This window comes from Diabrotica virgifera, chromosome 9 (assembly GCF_917563875.1).
Source record: "Diabrotica virgifera virgifera chromosome 9, PGI_DIABVI_V3a".
In the NCBI taxonomy this organism is placed as follows: Eukaryota; Metazoa; Arthropoda; class Insecta; order Coleoptera; family Chrysomelidae; genus Diabrotica; species Diabrotica virgifera.
The window spans coordinates 74092299-74109582 of NC_065451.1; the positions used below are offsets into that span (position 1 = coordinate 74092299).

Consider the following 17284-nt stretch of genomic DNA (forward strand, 5'->3'; position numbering starts at 1 on the left):
AAACATGCACAATTAAAAACACAGTAAAGAGAGCCTGGTTATGAATAAAAAAACAAATCAAGCATCGTTCGTGAAAAGTCTCTCTTTACTGATTTAGGACTTATCTCGAGATAACTGATATGGTAAATTTAATGATTGAATAGAAGATATAAAGTACAAAGATATAATAAAAATAAAATGCAAAACATACAAATTTAACAAACGTTTACTGTTCAAAAATCAAAAACCAACCCGCACTTGGTTTTATTAACAAAAAGCCAATCGCACAGCTATTAATGAATTAGTGAATGTACTTGGTTTCGATAATGAAAAGTTTACTAATGAATAAAAAACTATTGAGGAAATCGCGGATGAGATTCATCGAAGGTTAGCCTTAACCACAGATGAAGATATGTTGAGGTAGATAGCCCATAGATTGCTCTAGTTTTGAAAATAGTTTTAGGTAGGATTATTAAGACACTTACAGTTGCTCTGCCTCTTAATTTGCACTGACTCTATATTATTTACTTTACTTAGTAAACAAACACTGAAGTTATTTGGTAATTGAATCTAAGCGGATGTTAGATCCAATTATAAATACGATACGAGAGTGAATATCACTCAGATAAGATATGTTGTAGGTAAGGTAGATGGTAAGAAAGATATACGGTACTCTAGAGACACACGTCTGTAATTCTAGCCATTCAGCCGCTAAGTCCCTTTCGCAATCTTTGCGGTGCTTTTCCTCTAAAAAAAGTGGGAGTATATCCCCTCTCAAAAAAAATTTCATTTCTCAAAAGGAACCGACCTAATTGCGTTTTTAAGTAAAGTAACGTTATTTGAGTTGTAAAGTGTTAAAAAAATAGATCCTTTGAAATAGGGTCGCGCTTCAAACAAACCGCAAGAGAAAGCAACGAACCTAACGGAGGTTTTCGAAAGGGACAGTGATTCCTTTGAAATCTTACAGAAACGGAAAGTCCAATAAAACATCGCAATACCATGCCGCTTTGTATAAAATGTAATACCTAACGGAATGTAGGTAGTAAACTCCTTGGAGAGGTTTCTTAACGGAAACTTACTGTTCTCATACTAACAGATAACAATAGCACCATAAATAGGATGCTTTGGGTCTATTTCCAAAACATTGTGTACCGGCAAAAATGCAATAAAGAATGGTTCCGTTTATAATAATGGACTCCAGTTATTTGCGTTGGTCATACCGACACGAATTGTGCCAGTACCGTTATGATAGCCAATTTTAGATAAGGGTAGTTATTTACGGAAACGGCCATAGGCGTACCCGTAATGAGTACTAGTGGGTTTAAAATTTACTCCAACGGGTAAATTAATTATTAACTAATCCTAGTATATAAAAAAATGTTACAACTTTTATTCATATTCAATTTAGAATATGTGTACCGATTATCAGCCTTAGTAAATGGATTTAATTACCTCCGCAGGTAAGCAACTTTGACAAGCTGTCAGTACCACCTGTTCTACGTTTCGCTTGACTGACCGCAGTATGTTTCTCTACACAATCACGGTAATCAACTGTGAAAAACTAGCTTTAGTAAATTCAGAGAGATTTTTCGGCGCTGCCTCTCCGTCTGTAGGTACCTAAATGATTTTGAACTAAATCGAAAGATAGCGATAGTAACCGATTTTAGGTACTTTTGACATAGAAACCCGTTATTGAAATATCAGATATTATTTTTTTAAATTGTCCGACTACCCAATCTACCCCTTATTTTTTTATGACAACAGTCATTCTTTGTAAGGAACAGTTTACTTAATTAACACGTTGACGCACAGTGCGTCAAATGTATAAGCAAGTATAAAGTAGAATAGGGAAAAATGCAACGTCTTCAGACGTTGTGTCACATTACATTAATGGAGATTAGACGTCTATAGACGTTCTGTCCGTCAACGTGTTAAATGGCGTTTTTGTCGGAAAGCTATTTATCAGCAGCATTTTTGGCTATAGCTTACTTGTTTAGAACGTCGGACTACGAAAATTTCCCATTAATTTTGTCGGGCAGATTTTCCGATTGATTTTTTAACCCTTCATGAAACTCTCATGCAAGAATCAGACTGCTATTAATCACCAACATAATTCCTGTCATGTAACATGTTCTACGTGTGGGACTCGTTAAAATGCCCAACGTTTTTGTCGGCCAAACATTTTTTATATATCTATTATATAAGTTGCCCATTGAATAAACTTAAAAACAAGTTGATATTTTTCACAATCATGAAATTGTCAGGACGACACGTTTATCATGTTCCTCAATTAAAACTTCCCCTGTTCCAGTGTTCTCATACATCAAAGTTTGTCCGACTTGACACTGTTAAGCTATGAACAAATTTCTAGCTTGCTATTAATTAACTTTTCTTTGGTACGCGGGATCCAGGTCTAATATTAGTTTTCTCGGATTTCGAGAAATATGAATGCATTTAAAAAGTATTGGAGCCAAAATTTTGCGCCCATTCCCTTCAGAGTTTACACCAAAATTGTATTTAACAACCCGAGAATTTAGAAGCCAAACCGCCATTAAAGTGTAACTATTAATAAAATTTAAAAATAGTAAAAAGTGTTTGAAGATGTACCTTTAATTTAAACATAATTACTAAAAAAATATATAATCATTTTGTCCTACCACCCACTAAGCATATCTTCTTGCACTGATAGTTTAAGGCTGGTAAGAGATTTAGCTAGGGAGTAACTAAGGAATGACTTCTGTTTTTCAATTTCACCATCAATATCAAATTTAATACCAACATCTTGTAAGAAGCATGGACGGTATCTATACAGTTCCATTTCCTTTTTAATGTACCTTGAAAAAACAATGGTTAATCTGGTGGAAAATCGTAATATTATATGATTATAGACCCATCAGCCTCTTGACACAAAACTCTTTATGAAACAATTGATGGATTCGACCGTTACTTGATGGAAGTTTATTTTATCTAACAATAAAACACTGAAAACGTTTGTTTTCTATTCTTCCACAAAATTTATTTCAACTATGTGACTACAGCTGTTTCGGCAGAGTGCCTTTCTCAAGTGATTTAGTTTACAATGGTTTGCCTATTTAAAGTCTTTAACTGAAGAGGTTGAGGAGTAGGGAGCTGTTTGTCTCGAGTTGGTCATTCAGAATTATATCTGTATTTTTTAATTTATTAATTTTCATAGATTCTATTAAAGATAGCTTAAGGCCTTTATTTTGAATATGCAGAATTTGAAACTGTTCATTAAAAGAATGATTATGATCTAGAAGGTGAAGTGCGTATGTAGAAGTGTCTGTTTTTCTATTGTTGAAAGCCCTTTTGTGTTCTGCTATCCGTTTGTCAAAAGTTCTGCCAGTTTGACCGTTGTAAGTTTTCGGACAGTCACCACAAGTTAGTTTGTAAACACCACTCTGTAGTTGTTTGCTCTTTCGGCCCTTATTGTTCTTAATATATTTGCTTAAGTTGTTGTTAGTTCTGACAGCTGGTGTTATTCCTTAGTTTTTTATGTATCTGGATATTTTTGTTGTTACCTTCCCAGTGTATGTGATAGAGCAGAAGCTACTGGGTCCTTTCTGTGGTGGTGGATAGACTAATTTCAGCGCTTTCTTATGGAGTTTTTGGTTTAAAATTTTGTTAATTGTTTGTTCGTTATAGCCATTGTTTACTGCTATTTGTTTAATGATGTTCAGTTCTATCTCGAAGTTATTTTTGACATGGAAATTTCATAAATATATCTGAACCAGCTTGAAACAACAATTTCTAAACATCCCGTATTAAGCAGTTTTTATATTGGTGGAGATACGTGGATGATATACTAGTATGCTTTACAGGAACTAACAGACCACTTGACCAATTTCTACCATACATTAATTCACTTCATAGTAACATTGACTTCACAATAGAATCAGAACATAATAAGTTCATAAACTTTCTAGACGTAACAATTACCAGAATACACAACAAAACATGAATTCTCCGTATATCATAAACCTACCCATACTGACACAACTATACACAATTCATCATCCCATCCTACACAACACAATTTAGCAGCCTACCATAGCATGATACATAGACTGACAGAAATTCCCATGTCAAAAAATAACTTCGAGATAGAACTGAACATTATTAAACAAATAGCAGTAAACAATGGCTATAACGAACAAACAATTAACAAAATTTTAAACCAAACACTCCATAAGAAAGCCCTGAAATTAGTCTATCCACCACCACAGAAAGAACCCAGTACCTTCTGCTCTATCACATATACTGGCAAGATAACAACAGAAATAGCCAGATACATAAAAAGAAAGGAGTAACACCAGCTTTCAGAACTAACAACAACTTAAGCAAATATATTAAGGACAATAAGAGCCGAAAGAGAAAGCAACTACATAGTGGTGTTTACAAACTAACTTGTGGTGACTGTCCGAAAACTTACATCGGTCAAACTGGCAGAAATTTTGACAAACGGATAGCAGAACACAAAAGGGCTTTCAACAATAGAAAAGCAGACACTTCTACATACGCACTTCACTTTCTAGATTCTAGATCATAATAATTCTTATAATGAACAGTTTCAAATTCTGCATATTCAAAATAAAGGCTTTAAGCTATCTTTATTAGAATCTATGGAAATTAATAAATTGAAAAATACAGACATAATTCTGAATGAACAACTAGTGACAAACAGTTGCCCACTCCTCAACCTCTTCAGTTAAAGACTTTAAATAGGCAAACCGTTGTAAACTAAATCACTTGAGAAAGGCACTCTGCCGAAATAGCTGTACTCACATAGTTGTAATAAATTTGGTGGAACAATAGAAAACAAACGTTTTCAGTATTTTAATGTTAGATATTTATGAAACTTTTAACGAAGAGACTAACACCTAAACTTAACTTCTATCAGGCCAAAGAACAGGTTGGCTTCAGACCAGGATTCCAGGATATGACACAAACGACCATTTCCATACCATAAAGATATTAATTGAAAAATGCATCGAGTATTCTTTTGATTCTGTAGAGTTTGAAACAGTAATGGAAGCCTAAAGCAAATCTCCAATGGGTACAGTTTGTATGATACATTCGCTTTACTTTTTCAGGGGCGACGGTACCCAAAATGTACCATAAAAAAATTCATTGAAATGGGCAGTAGCATACAGTGATGAGCGCACTTATGACCGGCAAAATAGCACAAATGATGGAAAACAATAAATTGCGAAACAAAATGAGATGAAACTAGTGGAGGTGGAAATGGTCGTTATAAACGTATAAATTAACATTTTATAGTTTATAAATTAACATTACAAAGTTTCCCACCTTTAGACGTCTGTGACAGGAATATTTTATAAGATTCTACTGTCACAGTGACAGTTATCCTACTCCTTTGACACATCTAAAGGTGAAAAACTATGTAATGTAATGTTAATTTATATGTTTATAACGATAATTTCCATCTCCACTAGTTCCATCTCTTTTTGTTTCGCAATGTATTATGTTTTCCATCTTTTGCGCTATTTTGTCGGTTATTAGCGCGCTCATCACTGTATATTTCGTACCGCATTTACATTGATTTTCTCTAATCCGTCCAAATAAGGTAAAATTTTCTTAGCATTTCCGCCCGTGAAAGATTTAAGACTCTGTCTCTTAAATATATAACTATTGGTAATAATACCATACAACAAGCAGACACTTACAAGTATCTGGAACACGAGATCAAAATAAGCCGAGACAATCAAACACATGAAATCCAGAGGCCAATAAGCCTAACATGGGCAGCATTTGGCCGATTAAGCCAGATTCTAAAAAGTTCAATTCCCATGTGTGTCAAGCAAAAAGTTTATAACCAATGTGTTTTGCCCGTACAAACTTATGAAGCAGAGACTTTAACACTGACGCAAAAATCCGCGAATAACCTCAGAGTTACACAAGCAGCCATGGAACGTGCAACGCTAAACGTGAGCCTTAGAGACCACATAACAATCAAACAAATCAGGAAAATATCAGGAGCTCAACGCGTCATCGAAAGAATCACGACGCTTAAGTGGAACTTAGCAGGGCACTTAGCTACAGCACAAGAAGTGGACAAGATGAATCATGGAATGCAGGCTCAGAAACTATCAAAAAAGCCGAGGACGACCACCGACTAGATGGACCGACGACATAAAAAGAGTAGCAGGAAATTATCTACAAGTGGCCCAGTGAAAACTTTAAAGATTTGAGGGATGCATATGTCCAGCAGTGGACGCGATTGGCTGATTGATGAAATCGTACTATTGTTGTTGATGGAAGGGTTATTAAGCAAACGGCTTCTTATAACTACTTAAGGTATGAAATTCGGTTGGACAGAGATAACCAGACTTGTGAGCTCGCACGTCGCATAGGATTAGCCTGAGCAGCATTTGGTAAATTAATCTATATATGTCCTATTTAAATCGGACTTACCTACATGCCTCAAAACGAAAATCTTTGACCAGTGTGTGTTACCAGTACTCATTTATGAAGAGGAAACATTGACACTCATAAAAAAGATAGTGAACAAGATTCGCGTAATTGAGGGGGCTATGGAGCACCAGATGTTGGGTAGAGACCAAATCCTAAACGAAGAAATACGTCGTAGTACAAAAACAACAGACGCTGTCGGAATAATCGCTTGGCAATAGTGGAACTGGATAGAACACGTCGCCAGATTATCAGATAACCGATAAACAAAACGTATTGTCGAGTGGAGGCCACGAGAAGAAGCACTACGGAGCAGGGGACGCGCACCAACAAGATGAACCGACGATCTGAAGCGGATGCAACTTAAGTTTAGAAGAGACTATTAAGAGTTATAAGACTTTTAAGTATTTAGGGTCAATGATAAGTAGTGTTGCCCAAAATCGGTCTTGGTCTTGCAGTCTTGGTCTTGTTCTTGCGTTTTCACAAGACCAAGACCAAAACCGCCTAATTTTAGCAAGACCAAGACCAAGACTTGCCGTGCAAGATTTGAGCAAGAACAAGATAGCCTGCGAGACTCTTGCGTTTTGCAGTTAGAACTGAGGGTAGTTTTAGGAATTATATTAGTTCGGGTATATTCTTAGATTATACCCGCATTACGAGCATTACTTCATTCTTCATTCTGCCTCCATATTGTAAAATGTAGAACCTACTGGCAATTTAATTTATCTGTTTTGTCCCTTGTTCAGTGTTTAGTTAGATGTTAATTTAAGTTTGCCACCAACATTATTTATTAATAAAATGACATTCGAGGATACCTTCTTTTTATTGACGAAATGCCCCTGAGGATGCTCTTGTGAGCGAAAGTATACTTGGGCAAGATTTAATTAAATTCAGTGCTCGATATCTGCCTTTTGATTTTAAAATTCATTTATTCGAGCATTCAACCATTTCCTAATATTCTTAGATATTTTTGAGAGGCAAAAAATTTGTAAAAAAACTTTGGAATGTTGGACTTCGCGCATTACGAACAATACCATAAAGATACTCAGCGAATCAAAATATCCATTAAAAGAACACTTGACACATTTAACACGTACTCAAAAATCATTATTACAATGTAAAAATAAAATGCATATTTAGTACAATCTTTCCCAGCAGACGACTTCTTCGCTCTGAAATTAATTGTCCTCTAGTCATAAAATAATATGCTTTCCTAGTCGAATGAAAACGGAATATGATTGCATATTGTAGAATTCTTTCCGTTTTCCACATTCGTTGTCTCTATGCCTTTTAAATTGTGGAAGACAGAGATTTAGGATGTTAACAGAGAAAGGTTCTAATAACGAAAGTTTTCAGATTTAAATTAGTGTATATTATTATTTTTAATAATGTATTCTGTATCTGGGACCTTCCTGTTCTCTGTAATTTTCTTGCGTTGCGATGCCAACTGTAATATCATATCGAAACTTTTTAAAAATACGTCACTTTAACTGATAATAAATATACCTAATAAGTAAATAATTTTTTTTTCGTATTAGTTTTCTACGAATCTAAACATCACAAATATTATCGGTATATAGTAAGCCTATTATGGATATTAATTCTGTTGAGTGTTTGGTTAAACAAAATTTGCTGAAAGAGCGCAGCTAATAGTTAAAAGTATTATAAAGAGACAAAGACTAATATCAAATAATGCCGGCTACCGTGTAAAAAAAAATACCAAAATATTTAATAGCGAATACACTTCTAGAAGAAATTAACGCACTACCTTAAAAACGGGTTATTTTTGGTGTCTCCAATTTACTGTTGTCGTATTTAAGTGATTTTTTAGTAAGTTATGGCCTTATTATTTACAATATCGCTGTAAAAATATTGTTGCTAGACAGGTAAATTGTCATTGTATGCCGGGTGTACCAATGAAACTGTGTTTTTCCTCAAAGTTCGCATCACCCTGTGGAATATTCTAGCATTTATAAAATACTGAAGTTAAAACCCAACTATAGCCTCATATTTTCTTAATATTCTGTCGTACTTTTTTTAACTAGACATGTTTTCATTAATACAGGGTGTTTTTAAATAAGTATAGTAAACTTTAACGGGTAATTCTGCACGAAAAAGTAATGACAGTTTGCTTTATAAACATCTGTCAGCAAATGCTTCGTTGCCGAGTTAGGGGGTGTTGAAATTTTTCTTACAAACTGTAAGCAAATGAAATTTGCTGGGTTTTAAGAGGTAGTTATTGCGCATTTTTGATATACAATTAAGAATTTAATATTTACCATTGGCGCGCATATGGGTAGCATGACCCGTTTGTGTAGAATTGCCCCTTAAAGTTTGCCATGTGTATTTAAAAACACCCTGTATTGATAAAAAACATGGCTGGTTGTTAAAATACCTAACGTTTTTGTTATCCAACATAAGCGAATGAAGAAAAAAACAGAATGTTAAGAAAAAATCAGACTATAGTTGGACAACTGACACCCACCCGGTGTCAGTTGCTTAGATATTTATTAATTTGGTTGGTCTTTACTATGGCTACGATATTCAAGCTTAAAATGTACCTTCTCTGTTAGGTTGTTCTAAGGTATGCAATAGGCTAATGGGCAACTGCGAGACTTGCAAGACTCTCTCTGCAAGACCAAGACAAAGACCAAAACCAAGACCAAGACTTGGAGCGCAATACCAAGACCAAGACCAAGACCAGCTGTGCTGGCGCAACACCAAGACCAAGACTGTTTAAGTCTCGTCTTGGTTTTGCATTTGGGCGACACTAATATAAGCCGAGATGGTACTTGCATGAAACATATAATTGAAAAGAGTAAGGGAAAAACAAGCCCCGAAATTACTCCATAGAGTGATATGGAACAAGACTCTAACTAAAGAAAAAAAAAGGATATTTCAGAGCATAGAGCTGAATATTAACCTATATGGAGCGGAAGTATGGCCAATGACAACAACAATACGAAATAAAATACAAACAGTTGAATTGGAGTTTATGGTAAAATCTCTACAAATCACCAAAGGGGATAAGAACAGAGTAAATATGGCACAGAATAGAAGTAGAATGCTCAATTACAACAAGTTGGAAAAGAGAGCCCTGGAATGGTACAAGTATGTACCAAAATAGTATGTAGAAATAATGGCACGAATACGAGAGGCCGAAAAGAATACTGGTCGGTGACCTGTCGAGAACAAGATGGGGAGGAAGACCTGAAATGCGATGATAGGTAAAGACCTCAGAAATGAAAATTGGGAGAATATCGTGCTGTGAGGAATAAAAACGACGAACTCAAAATGGAAAAAAACGAGGAAGAAGGATGCAAGCCGCACAAGACAGATATAGATGAAAAGAGCTGAGGGAGCAGTGATCCAGTGATGATGATGATGGTGATGAAGATGATGATAATGATGATGTTGATTATGATTGTGATGATGTTGTACCTTGGAAATGGTATAAATTCGCCTGTTGGCAAGTCCAAATCTTCTCTGTCTTCATTAGCAGATCGTTGAAGACATTTCTCCTGTGCATTTTTAGTCTCTTTTGGGATGAGTTTTTTATCGGTAGCTGTCAGTTCGTAAAACACGTGTTTTATCTTTTGCCCCGGAATAGATTTTTCTTTCATTGCTTTCTCGAAAATTTCTGGATCAATAGCTGTTTTCATTTTTTCTAGGGTATCGTTCAGCTTTAGTCTGGTTGTTCTTTCCTTCAAAACTTCCGATATAACAAATGACCAGTAAGCGTTAACTTTTTTTAATTTTACCAGGTCTGTGTTGCTTAAGTAGCAGAGTATTTTCTTGACGATCCAAATTGGTAACAACTGAAACATTGTAACTTTCTTTGCCTCCGACTCTTCTTTAACTTTTTTATCTAAAAAAAAATTCTCTTCTAAAAAACGATTATTCAACATCTCTTTAAAGTCTATAATTATTAACATACAAAAAACAAAATTTCATTGAATATAATAAGGCAGTATTCGTGCCTTTTGTAAAAACTTATTTAAAATAATTACAATTTTCTTTAAGGGGATGGGTACGTATTTTCGGCTGCAATGCTATTCAAATGGGGATTCATTTTTTTTTCGAATCCTGAGAAAACTAATACGTATTTTTAAAAATTTAAACGCAGAATGAAAGATTACGTTATTAGCGAGGGCCGAAAATCCCTGAGAACTTCTATAATGTTTATTTTAATAAGTTACAGGGGTAAAAAACTAAGAAAAAATTTAGTGTGATTTTTAATTTCAAATATCTCATTCAAAATAAACTTTTTATTTATTCTCAGGGACTTTCGGCCCTCGATAATAATTTGGTCTTTCATTCTCCGTTTAAATTTTTCAAAAATATTTATTGGTTTTTTCAGAATTCGAAAAAAATGAACACAATGTCCGTGGTAATATTTTCCAAATATATCTTTGTCTTGCTCACTGACTCACTTACTCTTACTGACAACGAACTCAGTCTAATAGAAGGTTTGTTCTAGCATCAGTTTCAAACAAAGATCTTATACACATAGATTTGGCCAACTCGGAAAAATAGCGTACCGCGGAGCAGTCGGGGCGGTGGTCTTACTATCTCCCTCTACCGGCGCTTAGCTTTCTCTCTCTAGCATATGATGGCCGCCGCCTCTGTATTTCTGTCGTTCCGTTACTCCCACCTCCTGGTAGATACGCTCACACTCGCACGATAGACAAAGATAGCTAGACCACCGTACTTAATATCGACGTTACACCCCGATGCATTGAGTAACATATCCCTAGCCAGATCTATTATTGACATATCTCTGGTTTCAAACGGTTTGAAACCATCAGCGAATAATGGACCAGCGCGAGTAGAGGGGATAGCACTGGTGACTGTATTATATTCTCTCACTGACCAACTGTTTGCTGACGGTTTCTGACTAGTTTGACTGTTTGCTAGAACAAACCTAATGTCAGCATATTGTCAGTCAGACAGTGACAATTTTACGTATTTGACACAGGGCCGGACTGGCTCATGAAAAAGGCGCCAACCCAAATTCTAAAAAAGGCGCCAACCTAATCTCCAAAAAAAGGCGCCAGACCCCCTTTCCTAATCTTTTACATCAAACGTTTTATGTAAAGTACATCAATATTACTTGTGAATTTTTTTAAATTTAATTTTAATTTAAATCCATAAAGTAATTTATTATTTTTATTGGGAAGAGTAAATTATATAAAGATACCGCAAAAATATAGCTTCAGTTTCCCAGTATCTCTTTTACTCCGTTACGCTCTTTGGTAGGTACTCTCTGGAGACTCCAAACAAATTTTTGAAAAGTGTGAGTAATTTTTCAACTGCTTTAACAGAAGAATCTACTGGTTCAAAAACATTTAACAAAAATCATAATTACTGTTGTTCAACAGAATCTTGTTGAATGTTACCAAATTTTTAGAGCGCTCTAAAACTCCATACATAATATAAGAGTACACCTCGATAAAAAATCTGCAATTCCAGGGGAGGCAATCTTTCAATAGAGCTCCTTACTTGGGGAAAAACATCTAGAGAGAAGGATGAGAACTACGACATAAGGCTATGGTAAGAGCAATGGAGAAACTTAATAGAGACATAAATAATTTGGTGAAACTAATGTCATTGATTAATAACTACATAGATACCTCACTCTAAGGTAAAACCGAATTCAGTGTTAAACTCCGCCCACTTACACCTCTTTGCCCCTCAAGTCTAAGTACTAACTGGCTGGACGGTGGCGACATTTATTGAAATTTTTCCCAAGATTGAAAAATAAATTTGAGTCGCTTGGCTGGCGTAATAGACAACGATATAAGGGTAGTATTCGGCACTTTAACAAATAATTTTAACGCGATTGTAATCTCTATTTTGGAATTCCGATTTTACTTCAGATAAAACGCTAAAAATTGATTAATAAAAATAGTGAAGAGGTTTCTTAAAAATTATTTAATTATTAATACACTACAAAAAAACAACAAAATAGAAAATACATAATAAAATAAAATAATAAAATTCACATGTAAATTATTTTTTGCAATTTGTAAAAGAATGATATTTTCAGAACTAATGCGAAATAAACTATTTGAAGTTGATATACAGAATTTCTTTCCAGATCTAACCCATTCACCCCAGGTAAAATATTGCAAAACCTCCGAATTTTAAAGAATCCATTGGATTGGCATGAAATTTGGTATACATATATCTTGATAAAATGACAGGGAATTTCCAACATATAAATAGTTGAGGGCCATCTGTCTAGGAACAATAGGTAAAAGCTGATAAACGGACAGGATTAGAAAGTTTAAAACATCACTAATTAGATCATATTTCAAAACAAAGTAAATAAGTATATTTGAATGTTAATTCTTTTCAAACTAAGATAGTAAAATTAAAATTTTAGGAAAAAAAGATATTTATTATTTCTTGTTCTCAAGAAGTACTTTCATTATTGACAATATCGAAACATTTTATTATTAAAAGTCGAGAACAATTAAAAACCACGTTCATGTTTATATGAAAGTACTTTAGAAATGAAGGTATATTACTCTTGAGAAGAATTAATATTTTTTAACAAACTTGGTATACGACTCATAATATTTGACATCTGATTCTTTCATTTTGAGTTTTAGGACGTGCAAGTTTTTATCAATAATACATTTTTCCCTAAACTGAATAAAAAAGTTTTCATATGATTCCAAGGTTTTAAGACATACTGATATTGTTTTCCTGATATTATAAAATACTTGTTAATATCTACTGTATATATAAACTAAAGCTAATAGTGTAGTTTAACATTCAGTTGAGTCCACGATTATTTACCCGTGCGTCATTAATACCTGACGAGATAAAACACATACTTTTGATCTAGCATCATTCTCTTCCACGCATGAAACTAAAGACAAACCAGCTACCGCCTGTTATTAAGTAAAAACACATGTTTTTTTATGAACGCACTAGACTAACTCTATTGCGCACAATAGAGAAAAAATTTTCTAGAGGATTTTGGTTCAAAAAAGATGTTAAAAGATATGACACATTATATTATTTCTGAAGTTCCTCCCACAAACATAAAACTGACAAAATGGTCCAGTAAAAGCCGTGTAGACAGTGAATATTATTTCTCTCTTTTTGATTTTCAAAAACTTTAATTTTGTTAAAATATTCTAAACCTGCTTTTAAGTTTTCAGTTGACTTGCTTAAAGTTGACATTGGCTTTCTGTTTGGATTACTATCACTACAATATTTGCTGTTAAGACCATCAAAAATATTATTTATAATTTTCAAAAATTCGGCAGTAAGAGAAGCCGTTTTGGTGTGTAACTGCCCTACAGACATTGCTGTTGATATTGCTGAGGCAATTGAGTTGGAAAAAATTTGTGCTGCTAATTTTACACGCATTTTTTGAAAATTATTAGGGTTTATATGAACGTTTGTCATTTTCACCATGCATCGTGCTCTCACACTGGTTCTATCGATGTTGTATGTGTATTCAATATCTTGCCACGATATTTGTTTAGAATCGGCAAAAAACGTCAACGTTTTGTTAAGAAAATTATTTCTTAGACTTTTTAATAAGTGGGGTGTATCGAACACAGTGAAAATCCTCTGATTTCCTATTTCTATTGCAGGCTGATCCTTACATGCGCCTAACAGCTTAAATAAAGCTCTATTATTAGATGCTTGATCACACAACACTTTTGGTATATACCCAATATTTTGTAATTTTGAAACAACTTCAACTACAATGTTTTTTAAGTTGTCGCTATGTATTGGACCACCTGTAGCAAGCCGCGTAGCCTTATGTAGCAAGCTGCGCATCATGAAAACCAGACCTGTGTTGGCAAGTTTGTTTGTTCTGTTCTTTCTAAAGCACCTAAATCTTGAAACCCTTCTATAATGTCATCTAATTTATTGTACTCCAATTGTTTTTTCAAAGAAATTTCATCAAACATTAACACACAAATTTTTTCCCACTCATCCATTGTCTCTACTTTTTTCTTCAACTTGTTAATTAAGGAAATGTTTAAACCAGTTCTTAATTTTATGACACGCAACCAAGTTTGAATTGTTTTTAGTGAAGGTAAGATAAAGTTAAGAGATCTAATTAAAAAATTTTAACAACTAGGAGACTTATAATAAATGGCCAGAGCTAAATCCTTTTCATTTTAACTCCATTGTGAACGAGTTTTGTGTGAAAACTGCATATTAACAAAAGTGTGCACGTGTATGCTTTTATTTTCTAACAGTACCTCTATCATGAATTTGGTTGCCGATTTTCTGTTTTTTGTTGTTCTTCTACAACGCTGACTGTTCTTCTGACGGCACTTCTTCTTTAAAGCATTTACTTGATACTCCAATTTTTTTACCTCCTCCGTCAATTCAGTTTCAAGTTTTGTGGGCAAATTAATATCAAAACTGGAAATATCACTGAGACTACTACTTGATCTCTTAGGCGATGGAGTTGACCTAACCATACAATCGCCACTTGTAGATTTTTTACGTTTCGTACCGCAATAAACGTATGTAGAGCATAATACTGGTGGGGTATCACCTAAAATAGGTAATCATTGAAATGTATGTGTAATAATTTTAATTAAAGCAAAACAAGCATCTCCGTTATTTCTGGAGTGATACTAACAACGCATTCATATTTAAAAAAAAATCTCTTTTGATTTAATTGTATAAAATACTGGAGTGATACTACTAAAATTGGAGTGATACTAACAACGCATTCATATTTAAAAAAAAAATCTCTTTTGATTTAATTGTATAAAAAATATATAAATCACTCAATATCAACTGATTCTATATAAAATATATTTTAATAGTATTATTCTCATTGACAAAGCGCATTAGGCAAACATAAAAATAAGTTGAGTACTCACCTAAATCAGTTGCTAACTGTGCAAATTTTAGAGGAACAGTATTTTTCCTTAATAACTTTGTTTGGTCACTTTGGTAAATATGTTCCACTGCATAATGATGCTGGCAAATTACCCTCTGTTTCAGGTCACTGATATCCATCAATATAATATCAATATTTCCGCAGTTTTTTTGCCAAATTTTTGTGCGCTCTACTATTCCGTTCTTTAACGGTAAAATATTGCAAAACCTCTAAATTTTAAAGAACCGCTTGGATTGACATGAAATTTGGCATACACATAGCTAACAAGTCAAAGAAAAAAAGTTTCACCCCCTCTTATGGGTGAAACAATATTCATCCAAAGAAAGTCAGGAAATGGATAAACTGGCTAATTTTAATTAACTTTTGTTCTATAGAGTTTTTTCACTAAGTCAATACTTTTCGAGTTATTTGGCAGTGACTATGTTCATTTTTCAACCACGCTTTTAGACGGTTTTTCGCAAATAACTCAAATAGTAAGTATTTTGTCGAAAAAACATTCTTAGCAAAAATATAGCCTGTAAAAAATTTTAAAAAAAATTGTGTATATATTATCACGTCTCTACACCTAGTAGAAGCAGAGTTATAGCTAATGAAAAATAGGTTCATATTCGTCAAATTCCAAATGGAATATTTTAACGTGAAATAACCAAACATGAAGCACATTTCGGGGAAAACTCATTACAACTTATTTAAAGTGTTTAAAAATCTTCATTTTTTTTTTATAAAAAAAAATTCTAGCATCAAAATTAAACAAGTTACGCTCAAAATAAACTTAGTCCCTTTTGGTTTTGGTAAAAAAATCTAGAAAATCACCCCCTAATTAGCATCTTAAATGAACTTAATCGTTACGACTTCACGTATCTTGACTTGTGTATATATTGTTTATATGATCTGTAAGTTTCATCGGTTGAAAGTCCTTATTATTGAAAGGGCTGTAGTTAAAAGGGGTTGAACGAGTCATTGATCACGAATGTATGCAAATTTAGAAACACCAAATCTTGATCAATTTTTGTCTAACAGAAAAACAAAAAAACACATGATAATCAGAAAAGCAAATCTAACTATTTTTGTTTTTCGAGATTTTTGGTATCTCTAACAATTTTTAAGTTATTTTGAAAAAAAGCATATTTTTCAAAATTTAAATTTTTAAAAATTTTACTTTACAGATCATATATAAACACAACATAAGTAAAATAATTTTTGGAGCGGTGACGATTAATTTCATTTAAGTTGCTAATTAGGGGGTGGTCCTCCCGATTTTTTTTTTGCAAATACACAAGGGACCAACTTTATTTTGAGCATAACTTGCTTAAATTTAATGTTAGAAACTTTTCGTAAAAACAAAAATAAAGCTTTTTTTAAACACTTTAAAAAAGTTATAATGGGTTTTCCCCAAAAAGTGCTTAATTTTTTGGATATTTCTCGTCGAAATATTCTATTTGAAATTTGGTGAATATGAATCTATTTTTCATTGGCTATAACTCTGGTTCTACGAGATCCAGAGACCTAACGCGTACAACATTTTTTTTTTTACTTTTTTATAGGCTATATTTTTGTTAAGAACGTTTTTTTCGACAAAATACTTATAGGTCTGGATCCCGCGTATGAAAAAAAAGTTGATTAATAGCAAGCTGAAAATTTGTTAATAGCTTAAGGGTGTCTAGTCGGACAAACTTTGATATATGGGAACACTTGAACAGGGGCAGATTTAATTGTGGAACAGCTTAAAAATTTGGAACGGTCAGACCACGAAAACGGCCCATTTATTTTGTCCGACAGAAGAGACTCAAACTCTCCGAACAGAGATTAACCTCTTATGCAAAAATCAGACTGCTATTTATCACCTGTCATAATTCTCTAATAGAACTAATAGAATAATAAAGCTCTATAGAACAAAAGTTACTTAAAATTAGTCAGTTTACCCATTTGCGGACTTATTTTGGACATATATTTTTTCACCCA

General features: G+C 33.6%; 1 protein-coding gene across 1 annotated transcript in view; it reads right to left on the bottom strand.

The window, feature by feature from the left end:
• Positions 1-2571: 2571 nt before the first annotated feature.
• LOC114339310 (uncharacterized) overlaps positions 2572-17284 on the bottom strand; it is a 52643-nt gene continuing 37930 nt past the window's right edge. Inside the window, exons 3-4 of the mRNA XM_028289938.2 lie at positions 9871-10297; positions 2572-2813 (exon numbers count right to left, since the gene is read on the bottom strand). Coding sequence (XP_028145739.1) covers positions 2633-2813; positions 9871-10297 — 608 coding nt within the window. The 3' untranslated portion in view covers positions 2572-2632. The remainder of the gene's footprint in view (positions 2814-9870; positions 10298-17284) is intronic.